The sequence below is a fragment of the Malaclemys terrapin genome, chromosome 16 (assembly GCF_027887155.1).
Source record: "Malaclemys terrapin pileata isolate rMalTer1 chromosome 16, rMalTer1.hap1, whole genome shotgun sequence".
NCBI classification, from domain to species: domain Eukaryota; kingdom Metazoa; phylum Chordata; order Testudines; family Emydidae; genus Malaclemys; species Malaclemys terrapin.
In genome coordinates this window covers 11,639,556-11,656,954 of record NC_071520.1, presented here as the reverse complement: position 1 = coordinate 11,656,954, position 17,399 = coordinate 11,639,556, and the positions used below count along the sequence as shown (strand labels likewise).

The 17,399-nt window shown below is 47.1% G+C and overlaps 1 protein-coding gene across 1 annotated transcript; it reads right to left on the bottom strand.

The window, feature by feature from the left end:
• Positions 1–2,254: 2,254 nt before the first annotated feature.
• Positions 2,255–10,970, bottom strand: DRG1 (developmentally regulated GTP binding protein 1). The gene is made up of 9 exons (XM_054006101.1): positions 10,838–10,970; positions 10,324–10,447; positions 8,195–8,370; positions 7,027–7,096; positions 5,682–5,851; positions 5,096–5,226; positions 4,711–4,878; positions 3,522–3,644; positions 2,255–2,374 (listed from the first exon to the last, which is right to left on the bottom strand). Exons 1-9 carry the CDS (start codon positions 10,877–10,879, stop codon positions 2,275–2,277), a joined length of 1,104 nt encoding a protein of 367 aa, XP_053862076.1. The 5' UTR covers positions 10,880–10,970; the 3' UTR covers positions 2,255–2,274.
• Between the last annotated feature and the right edge of the window lie 6,429 nt (positions 10,971–17,399).

Sequence of the window (17,399 nt, the reverse complement as noted above, 5' to 3'; positions counted from 1 at the left end):
TTTCTGTCTCAACTGCTCTTAAACACAACTGTCCCTTCAGGTGATGGCTATCCTGTTGCTGACTTGCTTCTTGCCATGCTATTCCATGGGTATTTAAGCAAAAATAATTTCTGAAGTGAGTAACTCTGTAGGTAATGGCTGTAAACCAATGCCCTAACTTTTAAGAGTTCCAAATGCAGTAACTATTCCTTTCTATCCTGAATGTGACTGCCTTGTGGTTATGCTGTAAAAGTAAGTTCTGTGAAGATGTCTGTCTGTAATAGCATTCTATTCTATGTTCTGATCTGAATAATGCAATGGTACAGGGACAGATATAAAAGTGGGCTTACTTCAAATTATGATGGTAACTTCAGGAAGTGAAGTGCCTGGAGGAAGTCTTCCTTGGTTAACTAGCTCCCGCAAAAAAAAAAAAAACACTTACTTCAGCCTTTCCAGCTGCCAAGGCTGTGCTAGCAGATGCTTACTGTTAATATTGTTATTCCAAAGCTGACTTGTTGCAAATTATCTATAAAAGGAAAAAGCTAGCTTGAGCTACTGAGTCTCCTGTAGCATGGGGCCCTGGGCAGTTGCCCTGATTGAACTGGTGCCATAGTACAGGGTAGTTTCACCAGGCCACCTCCACTTTCTTGGGGGTGGGAAGAGAGAAGAATCAGGGGCAATAAAACCATCACCACTGTCCTGCTTGACAAGCCTTAGCCTAGTGTTAAAGTATAAGGAAAGGATTGTAGGATCTACAACCCTTCTCCAGAGCAGTACAGTAAATTAATTGAAGCAAGTACAGTTTTTACATTGTACAAATGGGCTATCAGGAACTCTCCCACTTCCTTTCTGTGCACTTTCAAGGAGGCTTTAGTGGTGTGAGGGGTGGTTATTCACTACAAACAACCTAAATACAATGGCACACTTATACATGGAGATGGGTATAAGAATATTTACTAGTGTTGTATGTAATTCAGCTATAGACTATGAATATTAAAGAGCCTAATAAACTAGTAAAGTTTCACAAATTGCATACAGCATCCTCCTAGTTCTTATCTTAGCCAGGAAGAGAGGCTACTGTAATGTCCTTCCATGTCATAGGTCTTTATGGTGAGGGGTACTTGTATAACTCTAGCAAATTAGTAGGGAAAGTGGTTATCCCAAATGACTTATCTAGAGGGCTGTCACCAAGGGAGTCTACTACCTTCACCACAACCAGGAGCTTGCTTTTAGGTACAAAAGAAAGGCTAAAAGCTTCCACCAGCATTAATTATCTATCTCCTGATTAACATATCTAAACTCAATGCTGAGTGCTCCTTGGTTATAAAACTATAGCCAAGAGATGCAATACCACTGGTCATTCTTTAACCAGATTAAGTTTGTTTCACATTAGGTAAATTCCAGGGTACTTTTGCTTCTAGAAAGGGAGCAGTAGCAGGTACAGTAGACAAGGTGAGTGCTATATTTCTACATTGCAAATGGATGATGAAACAGACAAACAGTCCTACTTTTGTAGGAAGAAAACTCCCATGAACTTATTGCATTAGTGGAATACTTGTCTGTCCTAACTAAAACCACTTTTATTTTTACACTAAACTACATAACCTAGTGATTTTCTTCTGACATTTAATCTTAGTAGCAAGTTGTAGATCTCCCTGATGTAACATGAAACTAGTCATGCTTTACATCTGAAAGGAAAATGGACTTTCAGGAGACTCTCTCCTGTAATAACAAGCAACAGAATTTAGTTAAATGGAGAAACATTACAGAAATATCCCTGTAATCCAAAATTATCCATTCAATGCCCCCCAGCAACCCTAGACATAAAGCCCATTCTGTTACTACCCAAGCAGAACTTAAGTGATGACTAAAGAGCACCAACATAAACTCTTAAGTAGACAACAGAAAGTGAAATGTGGGTCAGTGGCCCTATCACGTAGCATAATTAAATATTTAACAAGTTGAGAGTATTAGGTAACATTCCTCCTATCTGGCTGTAGCTCAGTGATACAGAAGGCTGAGGGATTAGCTATTAACCAGAGCTGCAAGGCATAAAGCCTTCAATCTTTAAACACCTTTTGTGAAGACTAGTAGAATCAGGGCTTCCTACTCTGAAAGGAGGGCTTATGAGTTCCCCAGTGGTAAAGAATCAAACATGCCTATATCCTTGGCACTCTATCATTGAAGTAATCTTCCCCCTCCACAAGGTCTGGTCTTCAGCACTCAAAGCTGAGCTTAAGGGAAGAAAGTGACATTGACTGAGTCAGCCACCATGGCAAGTTAGCAGGAACAATTTTATTTCTTCACAATCTGAATGACATCCTCATCCTCAAGTGTGTGATCTTTGCCAACTTTCTGCGGATTGTGTTTAACAGATGAACCCCAGACCAGTGCACTGAAGGGAAGAGAGAAAAATTAACTTACAAGGCCTGGAAGTGCCACGTAATACCCTGCTTACTGTGACAGGCAGGTGCTATTCTGTATACACAGAAGGTAGCTTTATAAAAAGTTACCTTTTGCCCATATACAAGTTCCTGCTCAAATGATCTTTGTCTCAACCCCAACTGAAGAATAGAATCAGCCACAGCTACCATTAAGCAAGCAAAGCAAAACAGCTCCTTGTACAGATAGGTAAAGTACCTATCATGCTGTGGATTACGATTATTTTCATGTTTTTAAACGTATATAGTCCCAGAAGAGTATTTCACAAGCAAGCCAGAGACAGAATAGCAAAGAAACATTGCTTCGAACATTATGATTCTATGGTTAGATTTAGTGTTCCCTTTAAATTTTTCCCACACGTGTGCAGAATGAATTGTTAAATGCACCAATATAGAGGTGCTGTGACACGCATCACCTTCGTATTGGTACAAATAAAATTCATGGGGTGGGGTTTCAGAACTGGGGCAGAGGGTTGGGGGAGGTGAGGGAACCAGCTGGGGGTGCAGGCTCAGGGTGGGTCCAGGGATGAGGTGTTTGGGGTGCAGAAGAGTGCTCCAGGGCTACAGCAGGGGGAGAGAACTCCCCCACCTCTCTCTCTCCCTGCAGCAGCATCTTGGCTGTGCGGGAGAGGCGCCTCTCCCTGCCACAGCAGCTCTAGAAATGGGGCTGTGGGATAGGCACCTTCCCCCTCTCCACAGCAGGTCCAAGTCAGGGCTGAGTTGGGGCAGGGGAAGGATCACCCCTATAGGCACCCACAGAGAAAAATTAGCAAGTGCTGCTTAGCAGCACCCACTGGCAGCCAAGCTTCTTCCACCTCCCCCGTGCCTCTCACCTGCCAGCAGCCCCACTGACCAACTCTTCCCCCTCCCTCCCTCCCACCCACTGCAAACAGCTGTTTTGTGGCATGTAGGAAGCTAGGGGTGGGGGAGGCAGGGAAGATGCAGGGTGGGAGGGGAAAAATATCAAGCACGTCCCAGCTAGAGGGGAAGTTGGCACCAGGTTCCAGCTGGGTGGGTTCCCTGAATGCCTGCATGGCGGCGGGGGAAGAGGGTTACTGCATTTCTGGCATATGGTAACCGTCTTTTGCAGCCAATACTTACTACTTAAATTCTTTAATGAGATTTTTGTGAATCTTCATACAAAAATCCTCCACTGTGGTCCTGGAGTCAGGAAGCACCACAGGAGAAGTGTAGTCTGGTAACTGTCCTTTAGGTTTGGTGTAGCTGCAGTACAGAATGAGCAATCAGCCAATAACAAGCACTCCCTCCCTCCCATCTTTCTTTTAACACAGCAGGGTCTCCACAACAGGGTCTTGTTTCCACACCACCCTAACACACATCTTCAACAATTACTCGAGACTGTAGTGGGAGTCCTGTTTTTAAGTTATCCTTTCACAGCACCTCTTTTATCCTCCTACTAGGAAGTAAGGCAGGGGTGGGCAAACTTTTTGGCCTGAGGCCCACATTGGGATTGCGCAACTGGATGGAGGGCTGGGTAGGGAAGGCTGTGCCTCCCCAAACAGCCTGGCCCCTGCCCCCATCCATCCCCTCCCACTTCCCACCTCCTGACTGCCCCGCTCAGAACCCTGAACCCATCCAACCCCCCCTTGCTCCTTGTCCCGACTGCCCCCTTCCGGGACCCCCGTCCCCTATCCAACCCCCGTCTCCTGACTGCCCCCAACCCCTATCCACACCCCCTATCCAACCTCCCCTGCTCCCTGTCCCCTGACTGCCCTCCCGACCCCTATCCATATCCCCACTCCCTGACAGGCCCCCCGGATCTCCCACTCCCAACCCTCCGTTCCCCATCCCTTGACCACCCCCTCTCCTCACCCCTTTACCAGCAGCAGGAGCTCGCAGCCACGACACCTGGCCAGAGCCAACTGCACTCCCCACGCTGCCCAGTGGGAGCGGCAGGCCAGAGTGTGGCCTGCCCAGCGGCATGGCTGTGGGGGACAGGGGACAGCGGGGGAGGGGACGGGGACTAGGCTCCCCGGCCAGGAGCTCAGGGGCCAGGCAGGACGGTCCTGCAGGCCACCGTAGTTTGCCCATGTCTGAAGTAAGGCAACACAGATCCCAACGCTGAGGAAACAGCTCTCTTGTCTGTTATCCCAATCATACAGCAGACAAACTGCATGGCCTCTGATTTACATATCGAATAAAACAGATTTTTGATGACAATGTTCTGTACCTGCTTGCAAGAAGCCATTATACCTAGAATGGATGAATGAGGACTCCCAGCTAATCCTCTACCTAACTATGCAGAAAATCAGCAGCCATTAGAACTCACATTCGCACCAGCCTCAGGTAGTCCCAGATTCTCTCCAACAGATCATCAAAATTCCAGCGGTGGTGAGCAGAGATTGGTACACAGTGTGGCACCTTGTAAATGATATCCAGTTCTTCAATGGATATCTGGTCAATTTTATTCAGCACATAAATACATGGGATATAAACTCTGCAAAGAGAAAACAGGGTGATATGAGGATGTCAGCAACACCCAAAATTACTTCCTTCTACTCTCATAAGAAAAACCATCTGAGAGTGGGTATGAAACAAGGACTAGTGAAGCTGCATCAATATCTTGGCTTATATTGGAAATAGACTTTGTAGGATAGCATTTAAATGTAGGCATGCTAATCACACAGCAGGATTTCCATGCCCTGACACAGTACCTGTTTCCTTCAACAACGTCGATTAGGTCATCAGCAGTAGCATCGCTGCGCAGTGTGACATCAGCATTGTGAATTTTGTACTCTGCTAAGATGCTCTTCACTGTTTCAGCATCTAGCTCACTCTGGGGGCACTGTATACACAGACACAATGTTAGATAGGGAATGGAGGAATTTACATTCAATCAGCTATTACAATTACTGATGCTAGCACCTAGCACAAACTGCATTCTGACCAGAAATAATTAATAGATTGCACATCACCGGAGTGGATGCTTTTGGCATAGATGGCTTGGGTACAGTGCAGAGGAACCTCAATTCATGGCATTATCTTATTGATCCCACTTGTCCCACTAATGGCTGTAGTAAGAAGTTTTCAGAAGCAGCACTTCCATTCACTTAGTTCTGACAAGTACTGCCTCCAGGTCACTGCTGCAAGAACCAGCACCCCAGATGCAGAAGGAAGACCCTTTCCTAATCATAGAACCAGTGCTTCCAGATTATCCGTTCATGGCAAAAGCATCTTCCTAGAATCAAGCAGCTTTCTGAATCCCTCATCATAATGGCCTGTTGCAATTTCCATACTTACAGTAGCTGTGAGGTTGATGCCACCTTTATCTTTCTTCTTATAACCAATGTTGGGGGGCTTGCTGTTCAGCCGTATTCCAAAGCCCTCCAGTTCATTCTCAATTATCTTTTTGTGTCCCAGTGGTTTCAGTACATCCAGAACAATCAGAATTAGGTTACAGGTTCGAGCAACTGAGGATCAGAAAATAAAGTTCCTCAAATGGTAAATTCACACACGCTTTCAAAAGCACAGTACCGCTAGAAAAACAAAAAAAATCCATCAAAGTTGGTGACAAGATGAGATACCATCAGTGGGCTGAACCCTACCTATGTTGGTAGCAACTGCAATTTAGTTACCATCTGAATTATGTTCAGAGGTCTACAAGAGCTAAATGTCTAGTCTCAGTCTATTTCCTTATGTTTACATCACATAAAATGTCAAAGTCTCTGAACTATAAGGTTAAGGTCAAAAGGGACCACTAGATCATCTAGTCCGAACTTAAACCTACCTAGTTTATACCCTGGATAGCAGACAGAGGCCAATGATTGAATGGCCCTGGAGAATTAATTATCTTTTTACTTCTAGAAGTAATAATTGAAGTCAGTTGGGGAAGCAATGTGGGGAGCATTTACTCCCACTATCCGAGCTGTACTTCTAGTTTAACAGAGGACTTCAATCTTCAGTGTCACTAAACTTACATGTTAGGTGAGCAATAAGTTATTTCATGGCTGAAATTAAGATGAGGCATGTGTCATCTGATGAAGTCAGTAAAACCCATGGGAACCAATAAGGAATAAGTCATGTCACATTTTTAAAGCATCACTATATTTTCTCGGCCTATAATCTATTTGGTTTTTCGCTACCAGTTTAAGTGTTGGTCAAATAATGTCACCTAATGCAGATGTTAGATTCTTTAGGTCAGAGTCTAAGTGGCTGAAATAATCCTGATGTCTATGTTTTGATACCACAATAATAGACATAGGAAACAAGTGTGTGAGAAATATTAAAAACGGCTTTGTTTAATGTGAAATTGTGTTTGCCTCTGAAACATTAGTGTACTTCAGGGCAGAAGCCATGACACAAAGAACATCTCAGCACTAGGAATAGCCCAAGCTTCAGGCAATCTAGTCATGCAAGTGGAAAATAGCTACACCTCCACTGTCTACAAATTAAATAACTCCATCATAAAAGAAACGAATGCTTCCACGGCATTAGAAATACTGACAGCACATATCAGGATTTCCAGGGTCCAGAAAGCAATCTCAGACCCATACAACAACCACTCTGAAACCTGGCCTTTCCACCAGCACGAAAGATAATGGCTAAACTGGCGATTGTTTTAGGGCTGGAGGAAGCAGTCACTCACCTGCAATGACCTGCCGGCCTCTGCCTTTCCCATCTTTAGCTCCCTCAATAATTCCTGGGAGATCAAGAAGCTGTGTGTTTAGAAGAGAGGAAGGAAATCCATTATGTACAGAATGCCTCCCTTCCCACAAAGGAACAAAGACCTCCTCCCACTTCTAATATTTACTAAATCTATTGGCCACCTGAATATACGATAATAGACAATTATTTCCCCTTTGACTACTACACATAGCTTTCATAGATTCCAAGACCAAAAGAAACCATTGAGATCACCTAGTCTGACCTCCTGTGTAACACAGGCCCCATATTAATCCCTAGAGCATAGCTTTTAGAAAAAACATCCAGTCTTGATTTAAAAATTGTCAGTGATGGAGAATCCACCACAACCCTTGGTAAACTGTTCCAATGGTTAATTACTCTCATTGTTAAAAATTTACACCTTTTTTCCAGTCTGAATCTGTCTAGCTTCAACTTCCAGCGATTGGATCGTGTTATGTCTTTCTCTGATAGAATAAAGAGCCCATTATCAAAAATTTGTTCCCCAAGTAGATACTTATACACTGTCACCCCTTAACCTTCTCTTTGCTAAACTACATAGATTGAGCTCCTTGAGTCTATCACTACACAGAATGTTTTTTAATCCTTTATTCATTCTCATAGCTCTTCTCTGAGCTCTCTACAATTTATCAACATCTTTGTTGAATTGTGGACACCAGAAATGGATGCAATGTTGTGGCAGCAGTCGCACCAGGGCCAAACAAAGAGGTAAAAGAACCTCTATACTCCTACTTGAGATTTCTCATTTGTTCATCCAAGGATCACATTAGCCCTTTTGGCCACAGCTTCGCACTGGGAGCTCGTATTCAGCTGATTATCCACGACAACACCCAAAACTTTTATTCCCTTTCTGTATTGGTGGAATGAAACATGGTGATTTGTGTTATATGAAATGAAGAAGAACTTCCCTGTTGTAGGACTTTCCCTCCAACGCACAGTGAGAAGTACTGACAACGGTTTAAAGTTAAAACTCAATAAAAGGTTTTTAGACGTGTCTTCTCAAAACATTCCCACATACTACTTTACCTCTAACTTATTAACAGCAGACTAGATGGCTCAGCTACAGCCAGGGCCAAGCTATATATCCCACCTTGTGAGCAAAATGTTCTCACCTGTATCTTTGCTCCTTTGTATCTAATGACTCCAGGCACAGTAGTCAGTGTGGTGAACTCATATGCTGCCACTTCAGAATACACACCAGCAAGGTTACTCAGCAGAGTAGATTTCCCCACTGAGGGGAAACCCACAAACCCAATTCGGGCATCACCAGTCTTTGCAACATCAAAACCTACGATATAAAAAAAATTAACAAGAAAGTTCAAAGGTCCTCTGATTTTGGAGAGGAGACCCATTAATATGACATATACTTTCCAACGAGAGGAAGTGTAGTCCATGTAGCTTTACTATGGAGGCACAGCCTACAGGCTACTCAGGTGAATATGGAGTATTGATTATGAGAAATGTACCTAACCTGGACTACACTTTCACATTTAAAAATTAAGGCTACTGCAAGGTGCTCCATTAATAGCCACTCTCAGGTTTCTGCTAATGCACCCATTTCACTAAATCCTAAATAAATCTACATACCAAATACCTAGAGATTAAAGCAATTTCTTTCTGAGGCTCTGTATCTAACAAAGGAGAAAAAAAAGCGTGGTTCCTCACTGTAGCTGTCACCACTATTCTGTATGTATAACTATCTTCTTTCTGTGTGTTCCATTCTATGCATCCAATGAAGTGGGCTGTAGCCCACGAAAGTTTATGCTCAAATAAATTTGTTAGTCTCTAAGTTGCCACAAGTACTCCTGTTCTTTTTGCGGATACAGACTAACACGGCTGCTACTCTGAAACCTGTATTCTGAGACTATCCCCTCCCCCCCACACACACACACACTTTGCAGCAGCACCACACTACAATTTTAGTAGCTAGCTAGAGTGGATCCAGTGAGTCTCTCCCCCAGCAACGGGGAGAGCCTCCCAGACATACCCTAGGACAGGGGTCGGCAACCTTTCAGAAGTACTGTGCCGAGTCTTCATTTATTCACTCTGATTTAAGGTTTCACGTGCTAGTAATACATTTTAACGTTTTTAGAGGGTCTCTTTCTATAAGTCTGTAATAGAAAACTAAACTGTTGTATGTAAAGTTGTCAAGACTGTATCCCCACTTTGAACTTTAGGGTACAACGTGGGGGCCTGCATGAAGACTTCTAAGCTTAACTACCAGCTTAGCTCTGGTCCGCTGCCACCATCTCAAGCTAATTCCCTTCCCTGGGGAGCCTTGAGAAACCTTTCACCAATTCCCTGGTGAATACAGATCCAAACCCCTTGGATCTTAAAACAAGGAGAAATTAACCATTCCCCTCCTTCCTCCCACCAACTCCTGGTGAATACAGATCCAACCCCCTTGGATCTAAAAACAAGGAAAAATCAATCAGGTTCTTAAAAAGAAGGCTTTTAATTAAAGAAAAAGGTAAAAATCATCTCTGTAAAATCAGTATGGAAAATAACTTTACAGGGTAATCAAACGTAAAGAGCTCAGAGGACTCCCCTCTAGTCTTAGGTTCAAAGTACAGCAAACAAAGATAAACACTCTAGTAAAAGGTACATTTACAAGTTGAGAAAACAAAGTAAAACTAAGATGCCTTGCCTGGCTATTTACTTACAAGTTTGAAATAGGAGAGACTTGTTTAGAAAGATGTGGAGAACCTGGATTGATGTCTGGTCCCTCTCAGTCCCAAGAGCGAACAAACTCCCAAAGAGCACAAACAAAAGCCTCTCCCCTCCCCCCCAAGATTTGAAAGTATCTTGTCCCCTTATTGGTCCTTTGGGTCAGATGCCAGCCAGGTTACCTGAGCTTCTTAACCCTTTACAGGGAAAAGGATTTTGGAGTCTCTGGCTAGGAGGGATTTTATAGTACTGTACACCGGACAGCTGTTACCCTTCCCTTTATAGTTATGACAAAAGTAAATAAGGTTTTTAAAATGTTTAAGAAGTTTTATTTAAAAATAAATTAAAGTGCAGAGCCCCCTGGAGCGGTGGCCAGGACCCGGGCAGTGTGAGTGCCACTGAAAATCAGCTTGCGTGCCATAGGTTGCCTACCCCTGCCCTAGGGGAAAGTTAGGGCATCCAAAGGTCAACAGACACCCCTTTCCTTCAGCTACCGCCACACACTGCCCCTGGAAACGGGAAGGGACATCTCTGGCGAGGTGCGCTAGTGCAGTGCTCCCAAGGGGCTACCCACCTTCTCCGGGGCCGCCGCCGCCGCCTCCTTTCGGGGTGATGAGCTCCCGTCGCAGCTTGGCCAGGCGAGCCTTCAGCAGCCCCAGGTGGTGCGCCGTTGCCTTGTTCTTCTGCGTCCGGGCCATCTGCACAAGGTCACAGCGCGACGCTACTGACCCACCGGGCGGGCAGCCAGGGGGTCGCAAGGGCTCGGGTGGCCCGGCCGCGCGGCACCTTCTGCCCGGGGAGCCCCCAGGCGCCCGAGTAGGCCGGAGAACCCAGGAGTCCTGATCCCCCATCAGCAACCTGCGGGGCCGTCACCCCGGCGCGGAGCCTGGCCGCGCGGGGAGCGCCATGGCCGCCGCACAGCCGCCTGGGGCCGGGAAGGGGCAGCAGCCGGGCGCAGCGCCCCGCAGGCCGGGGGACCCACAGCTGGCCTGGCCTGGCCAGCAGCCTCCACCCACCCCTCTCCGAGCCGGCAGCTCGGCTCTCCCGCCCAGCCCGTCAGCGGGGGCCCTCCCGGGGGGGGGGGGTACCTCAGCCTCTATCTCCGCGATCTTGGCCAATGTCCCGCTCATGTTGGCGACGATCCCCGCCCGCTCGGCGACCAGCTACACCGACCCCGCGCCTCAGACCCAGCACCGCGCAGGCGCAAAGCTTCGCGGGAGTCTGGCAGCCCTCGCGAGATTCTACCGGCTTCCCACTACATGCCAAAGAGCCGGCCACCTCCTCAAGATAGCCCCGCCCACTTACGAACCAAGGCCACGCCCAAAGACCCACCCACTCTGGCACGTAACTCCGCCTCTCCCCAAAGCCACCACCTCCAGAAGAGAGCCCCGCCCGCACACGAAACTGCGCCCTAACCCCGCCCCCTTAGAAAACTCCGCCTCTCCAGCCCGAGGAGGACGAGCCTCAATGTCACAGAGCTAGTGGATCTGCGGCCTAAGCGCCATAGCGCCCCCTAGGAGCCAGCACCGCCCTCTGCGCCGCGCAGCCGCCCCAGTCCCGAGGCCTCACCTAACCCTCAAACCATAGGACGTGGGTAGCCTGGCACGCTGCGCTGTCACAGCGTGGTCAGAGTGGGCCACACCGGAGATGCCCCACCTGTTCCCCAACCTCCTACTAGGCGCCTTTGCTTGGCAACCTGCACGGGGAGGGGGGAATGGAAACAAGCCAGGCAAAGAGCAGCTCTAGTTGCTTCAGAGATATTAAGAGAAAATAAAACACGTTCAAGGGTTTCCTCTTCCCTACCAACTAGGCATGGCTGGAAAGAGGCTGGGGAATCACGGTTGCCCATTGCAAGGCAGCTGATGCACCAGGGACTTCCCAGTGTAACTAAAAGCATAGGCCACTACAGCTTGAGCTAAAACTCTAGCTGATGAGACTAACAACTGCAATCAGGAGTCAAGTGCCAGAAAATTATGAGTCGGTGGGAAAACATACTCCTATTTCTATTATGGCTGTTGTTTGCATTACCAGAGTACCTAGGGACCCTAGTCGTAGACTGGGACCCCACTCTTAGTTCTTCCTCCAGCTGCAATTCCAAGGCAGTAAAACTGACAATTTGTATGAGGGAGATTTTAAATGTCTCACTGAAGCACACAGCAAAATCTTTCTTCATAAAAAGATAATGGTTTTAAAACTACAAAAGGAAGACATCTCCCTCCATATGAGTGACATGGTGGATCTGTAAATCTTACCAGTAAACAACAAGGTGGAGCAGTACAGGCTCTCTGGGCCCTAAAAAAAGGCCTTCTTGGCTGTATAACCCTCCCCAGTTTGCCAAATAAAGCAAAGCAAATTCTCCATGGAGAAAGGGAGCTTGGATCCTGAGAAATCCCCTTCAGAGTTCAAGGTAAGAGGGCAGGGCAGCTGCAGCTAATATGTATATAAAAGAGATCAGGTTGGGTAAATAGTAGCTGCTTGGTGGAAGGAAAAGTTAATAGCCCTTGAAGGGGAAGCTCCTAACTATAGATACTTGTTTAATTTATTGTGTATTGAAAATTTAGTTTCTTAAGCAGTCCAAGGAACTGAGGGCTTTACAGAGAGGGGTTATACTAGCTCTTAAAATAAATCTAAAGTACTACCTAAAAGAGGATTTCCACCCACTTCTTGCCTAATAAGTATGTTCTGTGGTTCTTGTGGAGAGGCCTGTGGGTCTCTGATATACCACGAGGACTTAGTGCTACACAAAAACACAATCCAAACCTTGGGGTGTCTCCCCACAACTCTGATCACATGATACCTCCTGTCCTGTTTAAAAAAAAAAGTCAATAACCATCCTGAAAACATAATTACTGAGATTAACATAACAACCAACCCTCAGGAACAAAGAATTCCTAGTTCCATTATTGGTGTAAAACATACATGCGTAGGTGCTTGTCCAGTTGGTTCTAAACTGAAGTGCATATATTGTATCTGGCTAAAAACTCACCCCTTCCTAGATTTTGGTTTAATTAACAAAGATACTAACAACAGATCTCTGTTTAAGCTTGTTCCTCAGGCTTAGTTGCTCCTAGGGTTCCTACCTCAAAACTGCTTAGCCCAGATCCTCAGAAAGTCTCTCATCTCTCTTATGTCCAGGGGAAATAAGGAGCTACCTGCCTCTGAGCTGGCAGAACCCTCCTAAGCCTTTCCCAACAAGATCAACATCTCCTAACAGGTTTCAGAGTAGCAGCCGTGTTAGTCTGTATCCGCAAAAAGAAGAACAGGAGTACTTGTGGCACCTTAGAGACTAACAAATTTATTAGAGCATAAGCTTTCGTGGACTACAGCCCACTTCTTCGGATCTCCTAACAGTAACAGAGCATGGTGTTTCAGGCAAGCACCACCAACCTACAACTTAATCTTTTACAGTGCAGCAAGGCTTATTCAAAGCCTGACTGATAAAGGGTTATACATGGAGTAATATTTGTTCTCTTTAGTGTGAAGCCCCCCTAATTTGAATAATTAAATCCAAAGAAGTTACTGGAAGACTGTGTGACACGTGGAAATGGACAGGTGTAAGAATGGCAGTTAGATGATGGGACATCTCAGAAAGTGATTGTTTGAGAAGTAAATAGCTGGGAATGGACAACTGGAGGCACAGTTGGTATTAGGCCCTTGAGCAAGATTGCTAGAACTGGCCAACTGGAACAGAGCAGTCAAAAATTCAGAGAATGCTATTAGAGCACAGAGACAACAGAAGGGGGCTTTTGAAAAGGTGAGAGACTGGGAACAGGCAGGGTGGAATGTTAACAGAAAGCTGGATATAGTAACAGGAGCACATTATTATGGGTGTGAGGAAAGAAAAAGGGAGAGAAGAAACCAATAGAACCTGGGAGAAAATGAGGAGCATTTCCCCTATCTGTGCCTCAGTTTCACTTGCTGTACAACAAGAATAATGCTTATTTGCCCTACAGCAGTATTGAGACTTAATTCATGAATGCCTGTATGGGACTTTAGATCCTCAGATGTAAGATATTCAGATACCACAGCAATGATTAAGATAGCATAGATAGGTGATATGTATTATATGCACACAAGTTTTACCAAATCTCCTATTCTAAACAACCTTATTCTTAACAGGCCAGAGCCCAAGGTCATTACTCAGGTAAAACTTTTACAGAAGCCAATTGAAATTTTTGAGTAAATTAAGTAAGGATCTTAGGATTTGGGGTGACTGGTGTAAAATGCAATGATGATTGTATGATTATAAAAGTAATAATCATGTCAATGTCTGTAGTCTCTGCCTTATTTATAGTCAATGCAAAACTTATTTTTAAAGGAGCATTTTTTGTTAACTAATTTCTTCAGGTATATGACTGTTTTCTATAACCATAAAGGCAAACCCTTAATGAAAAAGTAGTTTATTCACAGTGCTGAAAAATACTCCCTTTAACACAAGGACCACTCTGGAAGCTCACAATGCAGTGTTACAGGGTTCTGTAGTGAACCTAACAACTTAAGTAAGTCCTGAGGCACAAGGCCAAAAGTTGTCAGCCTGCTCAGCACCATAAGAAATGAAGGTGTGCCACTGTAGTTACACACACTGTCACGTCTCTTATTGAGTCTAATCGTTCATGCCAATTACACTCAGTTAATTATTGATACATTTTCCTACTCAGAAGAGCAGATAATCTTCATGTCTTGACTAGTTAATCTGTAAATGTCAGACATTAAGCACTGTTGCCTACTTAAATTACTATCTAACACATTTTATGAAATGGAGAAGATCTATCTAGAGGCAGCTTGTCTGCCCAGGGATGCCCAATTCTTGATGTGTTCAGCAGTTAGACACTGGATTTGTTTTTGACTGGAACACCCAGTCGAAAAGGGATCCCGGTGACCAGGCCGTTGACTGTCCGGTTGGCGGCACCGTGTAAAGGAGCTGGCAGGCTCTCTGATAGCCTCCACGCCATGTGGTTCCCAGGATGCAGCCAGCATGTCCCACCTCCAGATTCTATGCGTAGGGGCAGCCAGTGGGCTCCGCACGCTACCCCCGCCCCAAGCGCTGCACTCACAGCTCCTATTGGCCAGGAACTGCAGCCAGTGGAGGCTGCATGGGCAGCGCCTGCAGAGGGGGCAGCACGCAGAGCCACCTGGCCGCACAGGAGCTGAAGTGGGGCCATGCTGCTGCTTCCGGGAGCTGCTTGAGGTAAGTGCCGCCCGCAGACTGCCCCCCTCCTGAACCCCCACCCCAACCCTGATCCCCCTCCCACCCTCTGAACCCCTCAGCCCCAGCCCCACCCCAGAGTCTGCACCCCCAGCTGGAGCTCTCAAACCCTGCCTGCATCCCAACCTCTCAGCCCCAGCCCAGAGCCCCCTCCCACCCTCTGAACCCCTCGATCCCAACCTCATCCCTAGACCCACCCTGGAGCCTGAACCCCCAGCCGGAGCCTTCACTCCCCCAGCAGGCCCCAGCCCTGATTCCCCTCCTACCCTCCAAACCCCTCAGTCCCAGCCCCACATCAGAGCTCGTACCCCCAGCTGGAGTCCTCACCCCCTCCACACCCCAACCCCCTGCCCCAGCCCGGAGCCCCCTCCCGCACCCTGAACCTAGGGTGACCAGATGTCCCAATTTTATAGGGACAGTCCCGATATTCAGGGCTCTTTCTTATATAGGCATCTATTACCCCCCATCCCATCCCAATTTTTCACACTTGCTATCTGGTCACCCTACCTGAACCCCTCATTTCTGGCCCCACCCCGGAACCCGCACCCACAGCCCAGAGCCTGTACCTCCTCCCACACCTCAACCCCCTGCCTCTTCCTGGAGTCCCCTCCCATACTCCGAACCCCTTGGCTCCACCCGCCAGCCCACAGCCCCCTCCTGCACCCCAAACCCCTCATCCCTGGCCCCACCCCAAAGCCCGCACCCCCAGCCACAGCCCTCACCCCCTCTCGCATCCCAACCCACTGCCTCAGCCTGAAGCCCCCTCCCACACTCTGAACTCCTCATTTCTGGCCCCACCCTGGAGCCCACAGCCACAGCCCTCACCTCCTCCTGCACCCCAGCCATCCCAGTGAAAATGAGCAAATGAGTGAAGGTGGGGAGAGTGAGCGATGGGGTGGGGGTGGGGATGGAGTGAGCAGGGGTGAGGCCTCGGAGGAGGGGCAGAGCAGGGCAAGGGTGTTCGGTTTTGTGGGAGTAGAAAGTTGGCAACCCTATTATATTCCCAACTCTTGGACTAAATGGAGTGATCAGATTTAAAAACTGGTTTCTTCCACAGGTAACTGGAAATAGAGCCTTTCTGCTCTAGACTGTTTGGAAACACAGAAAGGAGGGATAAAGTGAGGAAAGAAAGGAGGATGAAACATAGGGAGAAAGAAAGGGTTTGTATTTAAGATAGCTACTCATGGCCATATTGGATCAACTTTTTGGCCATTTGAGAGTAAAAAGGTTTTGCAATCAATGCTCTAGCGCAGCAGTTCTCAAACTTTAGCAACCCGAGGGCTTCCATTTTGATTTAAAATTTTTCAGGGACACCCCCCCTCGGCATAACCCTTGCCCCACCCTCTTCTCCAAGGCCCTGCCCTGCCCCCCCCCCTTCCCTGAGGGCCACCCCCCTGCTCACTCCATCCCCCCCCCCCCTTTCACTTTCTCCAGGCTTGGGCAGGGGGTTGGGGGGCAGGAGGGGGTGCAGACTCTGGGAGGGAGTTTGAGTGTGGGAGGGAGTGGGGTGTGGGCTCTGGGCTGGGAGTTTGGGTGCGAGAGGGGGCTCAGGGCTGGGGCAGAGGGGTGGAGTGCAAGAGGGGATGAGGGGTGCGGGAAGGAGTTTGGATGCGGGCTCTGGGCTGGGGTATGGAAGGAGGTGAGGGGTGCAGTGCTTGCCTCGGGCGGCTCCTAAAAGCAACTGCCACATCCCTCTGGCAGCAGCTCCTAGGTGGGGTGCCAGGGGGTCTCCGCATGCTGCCCCTGCCCACAGGCACCTTGGCCAATGGGAGCTGCAAAGTCAGCACTCGGGCCGGGGACTGTGCGCGGAGACCCCCCTGCTCCCTTCAGCCCCGTGCTGGCCGCTTCTGGGAGCGGCGCGGACCCAGGGTCCCGGCTCCTCCCCATCAGCGCCGCCCCAGCATGAAGAAGGTGCTGGGAGAGAGGGGGAGGAGTTGATCAGTAGGGCCTGCGGACCCCCTGGAGTACCCTCGGGGACCCCCAGGGGTCCGCCGACCCCAGTTTGAGAAACAGTGTTATAAGAAACGTCTATAAGCACCAACATGACTATACATCACTAAAACACATGTCCCCAGCAATCTACCTGTCACACATTCACATTAATTTCTGGATACAAAATAAGTAAAATTAAGATTGACAATAAGAAGACACCCACCATTAAGAATACAGTAAAACAAAGTTCTAGGAATAATCGTGTACATCCAAATACCCTCTTTTCAACAAAAATATCAAGTTTTTCAAACTTCTTTAAGAAAGACCTAATCAGACAATTATTCCTTCCCTTTACCTTAGGAAGCAAATAGGACTGATAAAAATAAGAATGGAAAACATTAATTTTCTTCCATATAGTCCAAATTCTCTGGAATCCAGATAATGTATATCTAGTGATTAGAACCAATTTTTCTGTATTACAGTAGCATCTAGAGACCCTACCAAGAAGCAGG

Excerpts from the sequence above, each read along its gene's own strand:
- DRG1 (XM_054006101.1), bottom strand. The coding sequence starts at position 10,879 with ATGAGCGGGACATTGGCCAAGATCGCGGAGATAGAGGCTGAG. Across the intron at positions 4,879-5,095 it reads GACGTTGTTGAAGGAAACAG|AGTTTATATCCCATGTATTT; the intron begins GTACTGTGTCAG and ends TTCTCTTTGCAG. Across the intron at positions 2,375-3,521 it reads CTCATTAAAGAATTTAAGTA|TGCACTGGTCTGGGGTTCAT; the intron begins GTAAGTATTGGC and ends TCTTCCCTTCAG.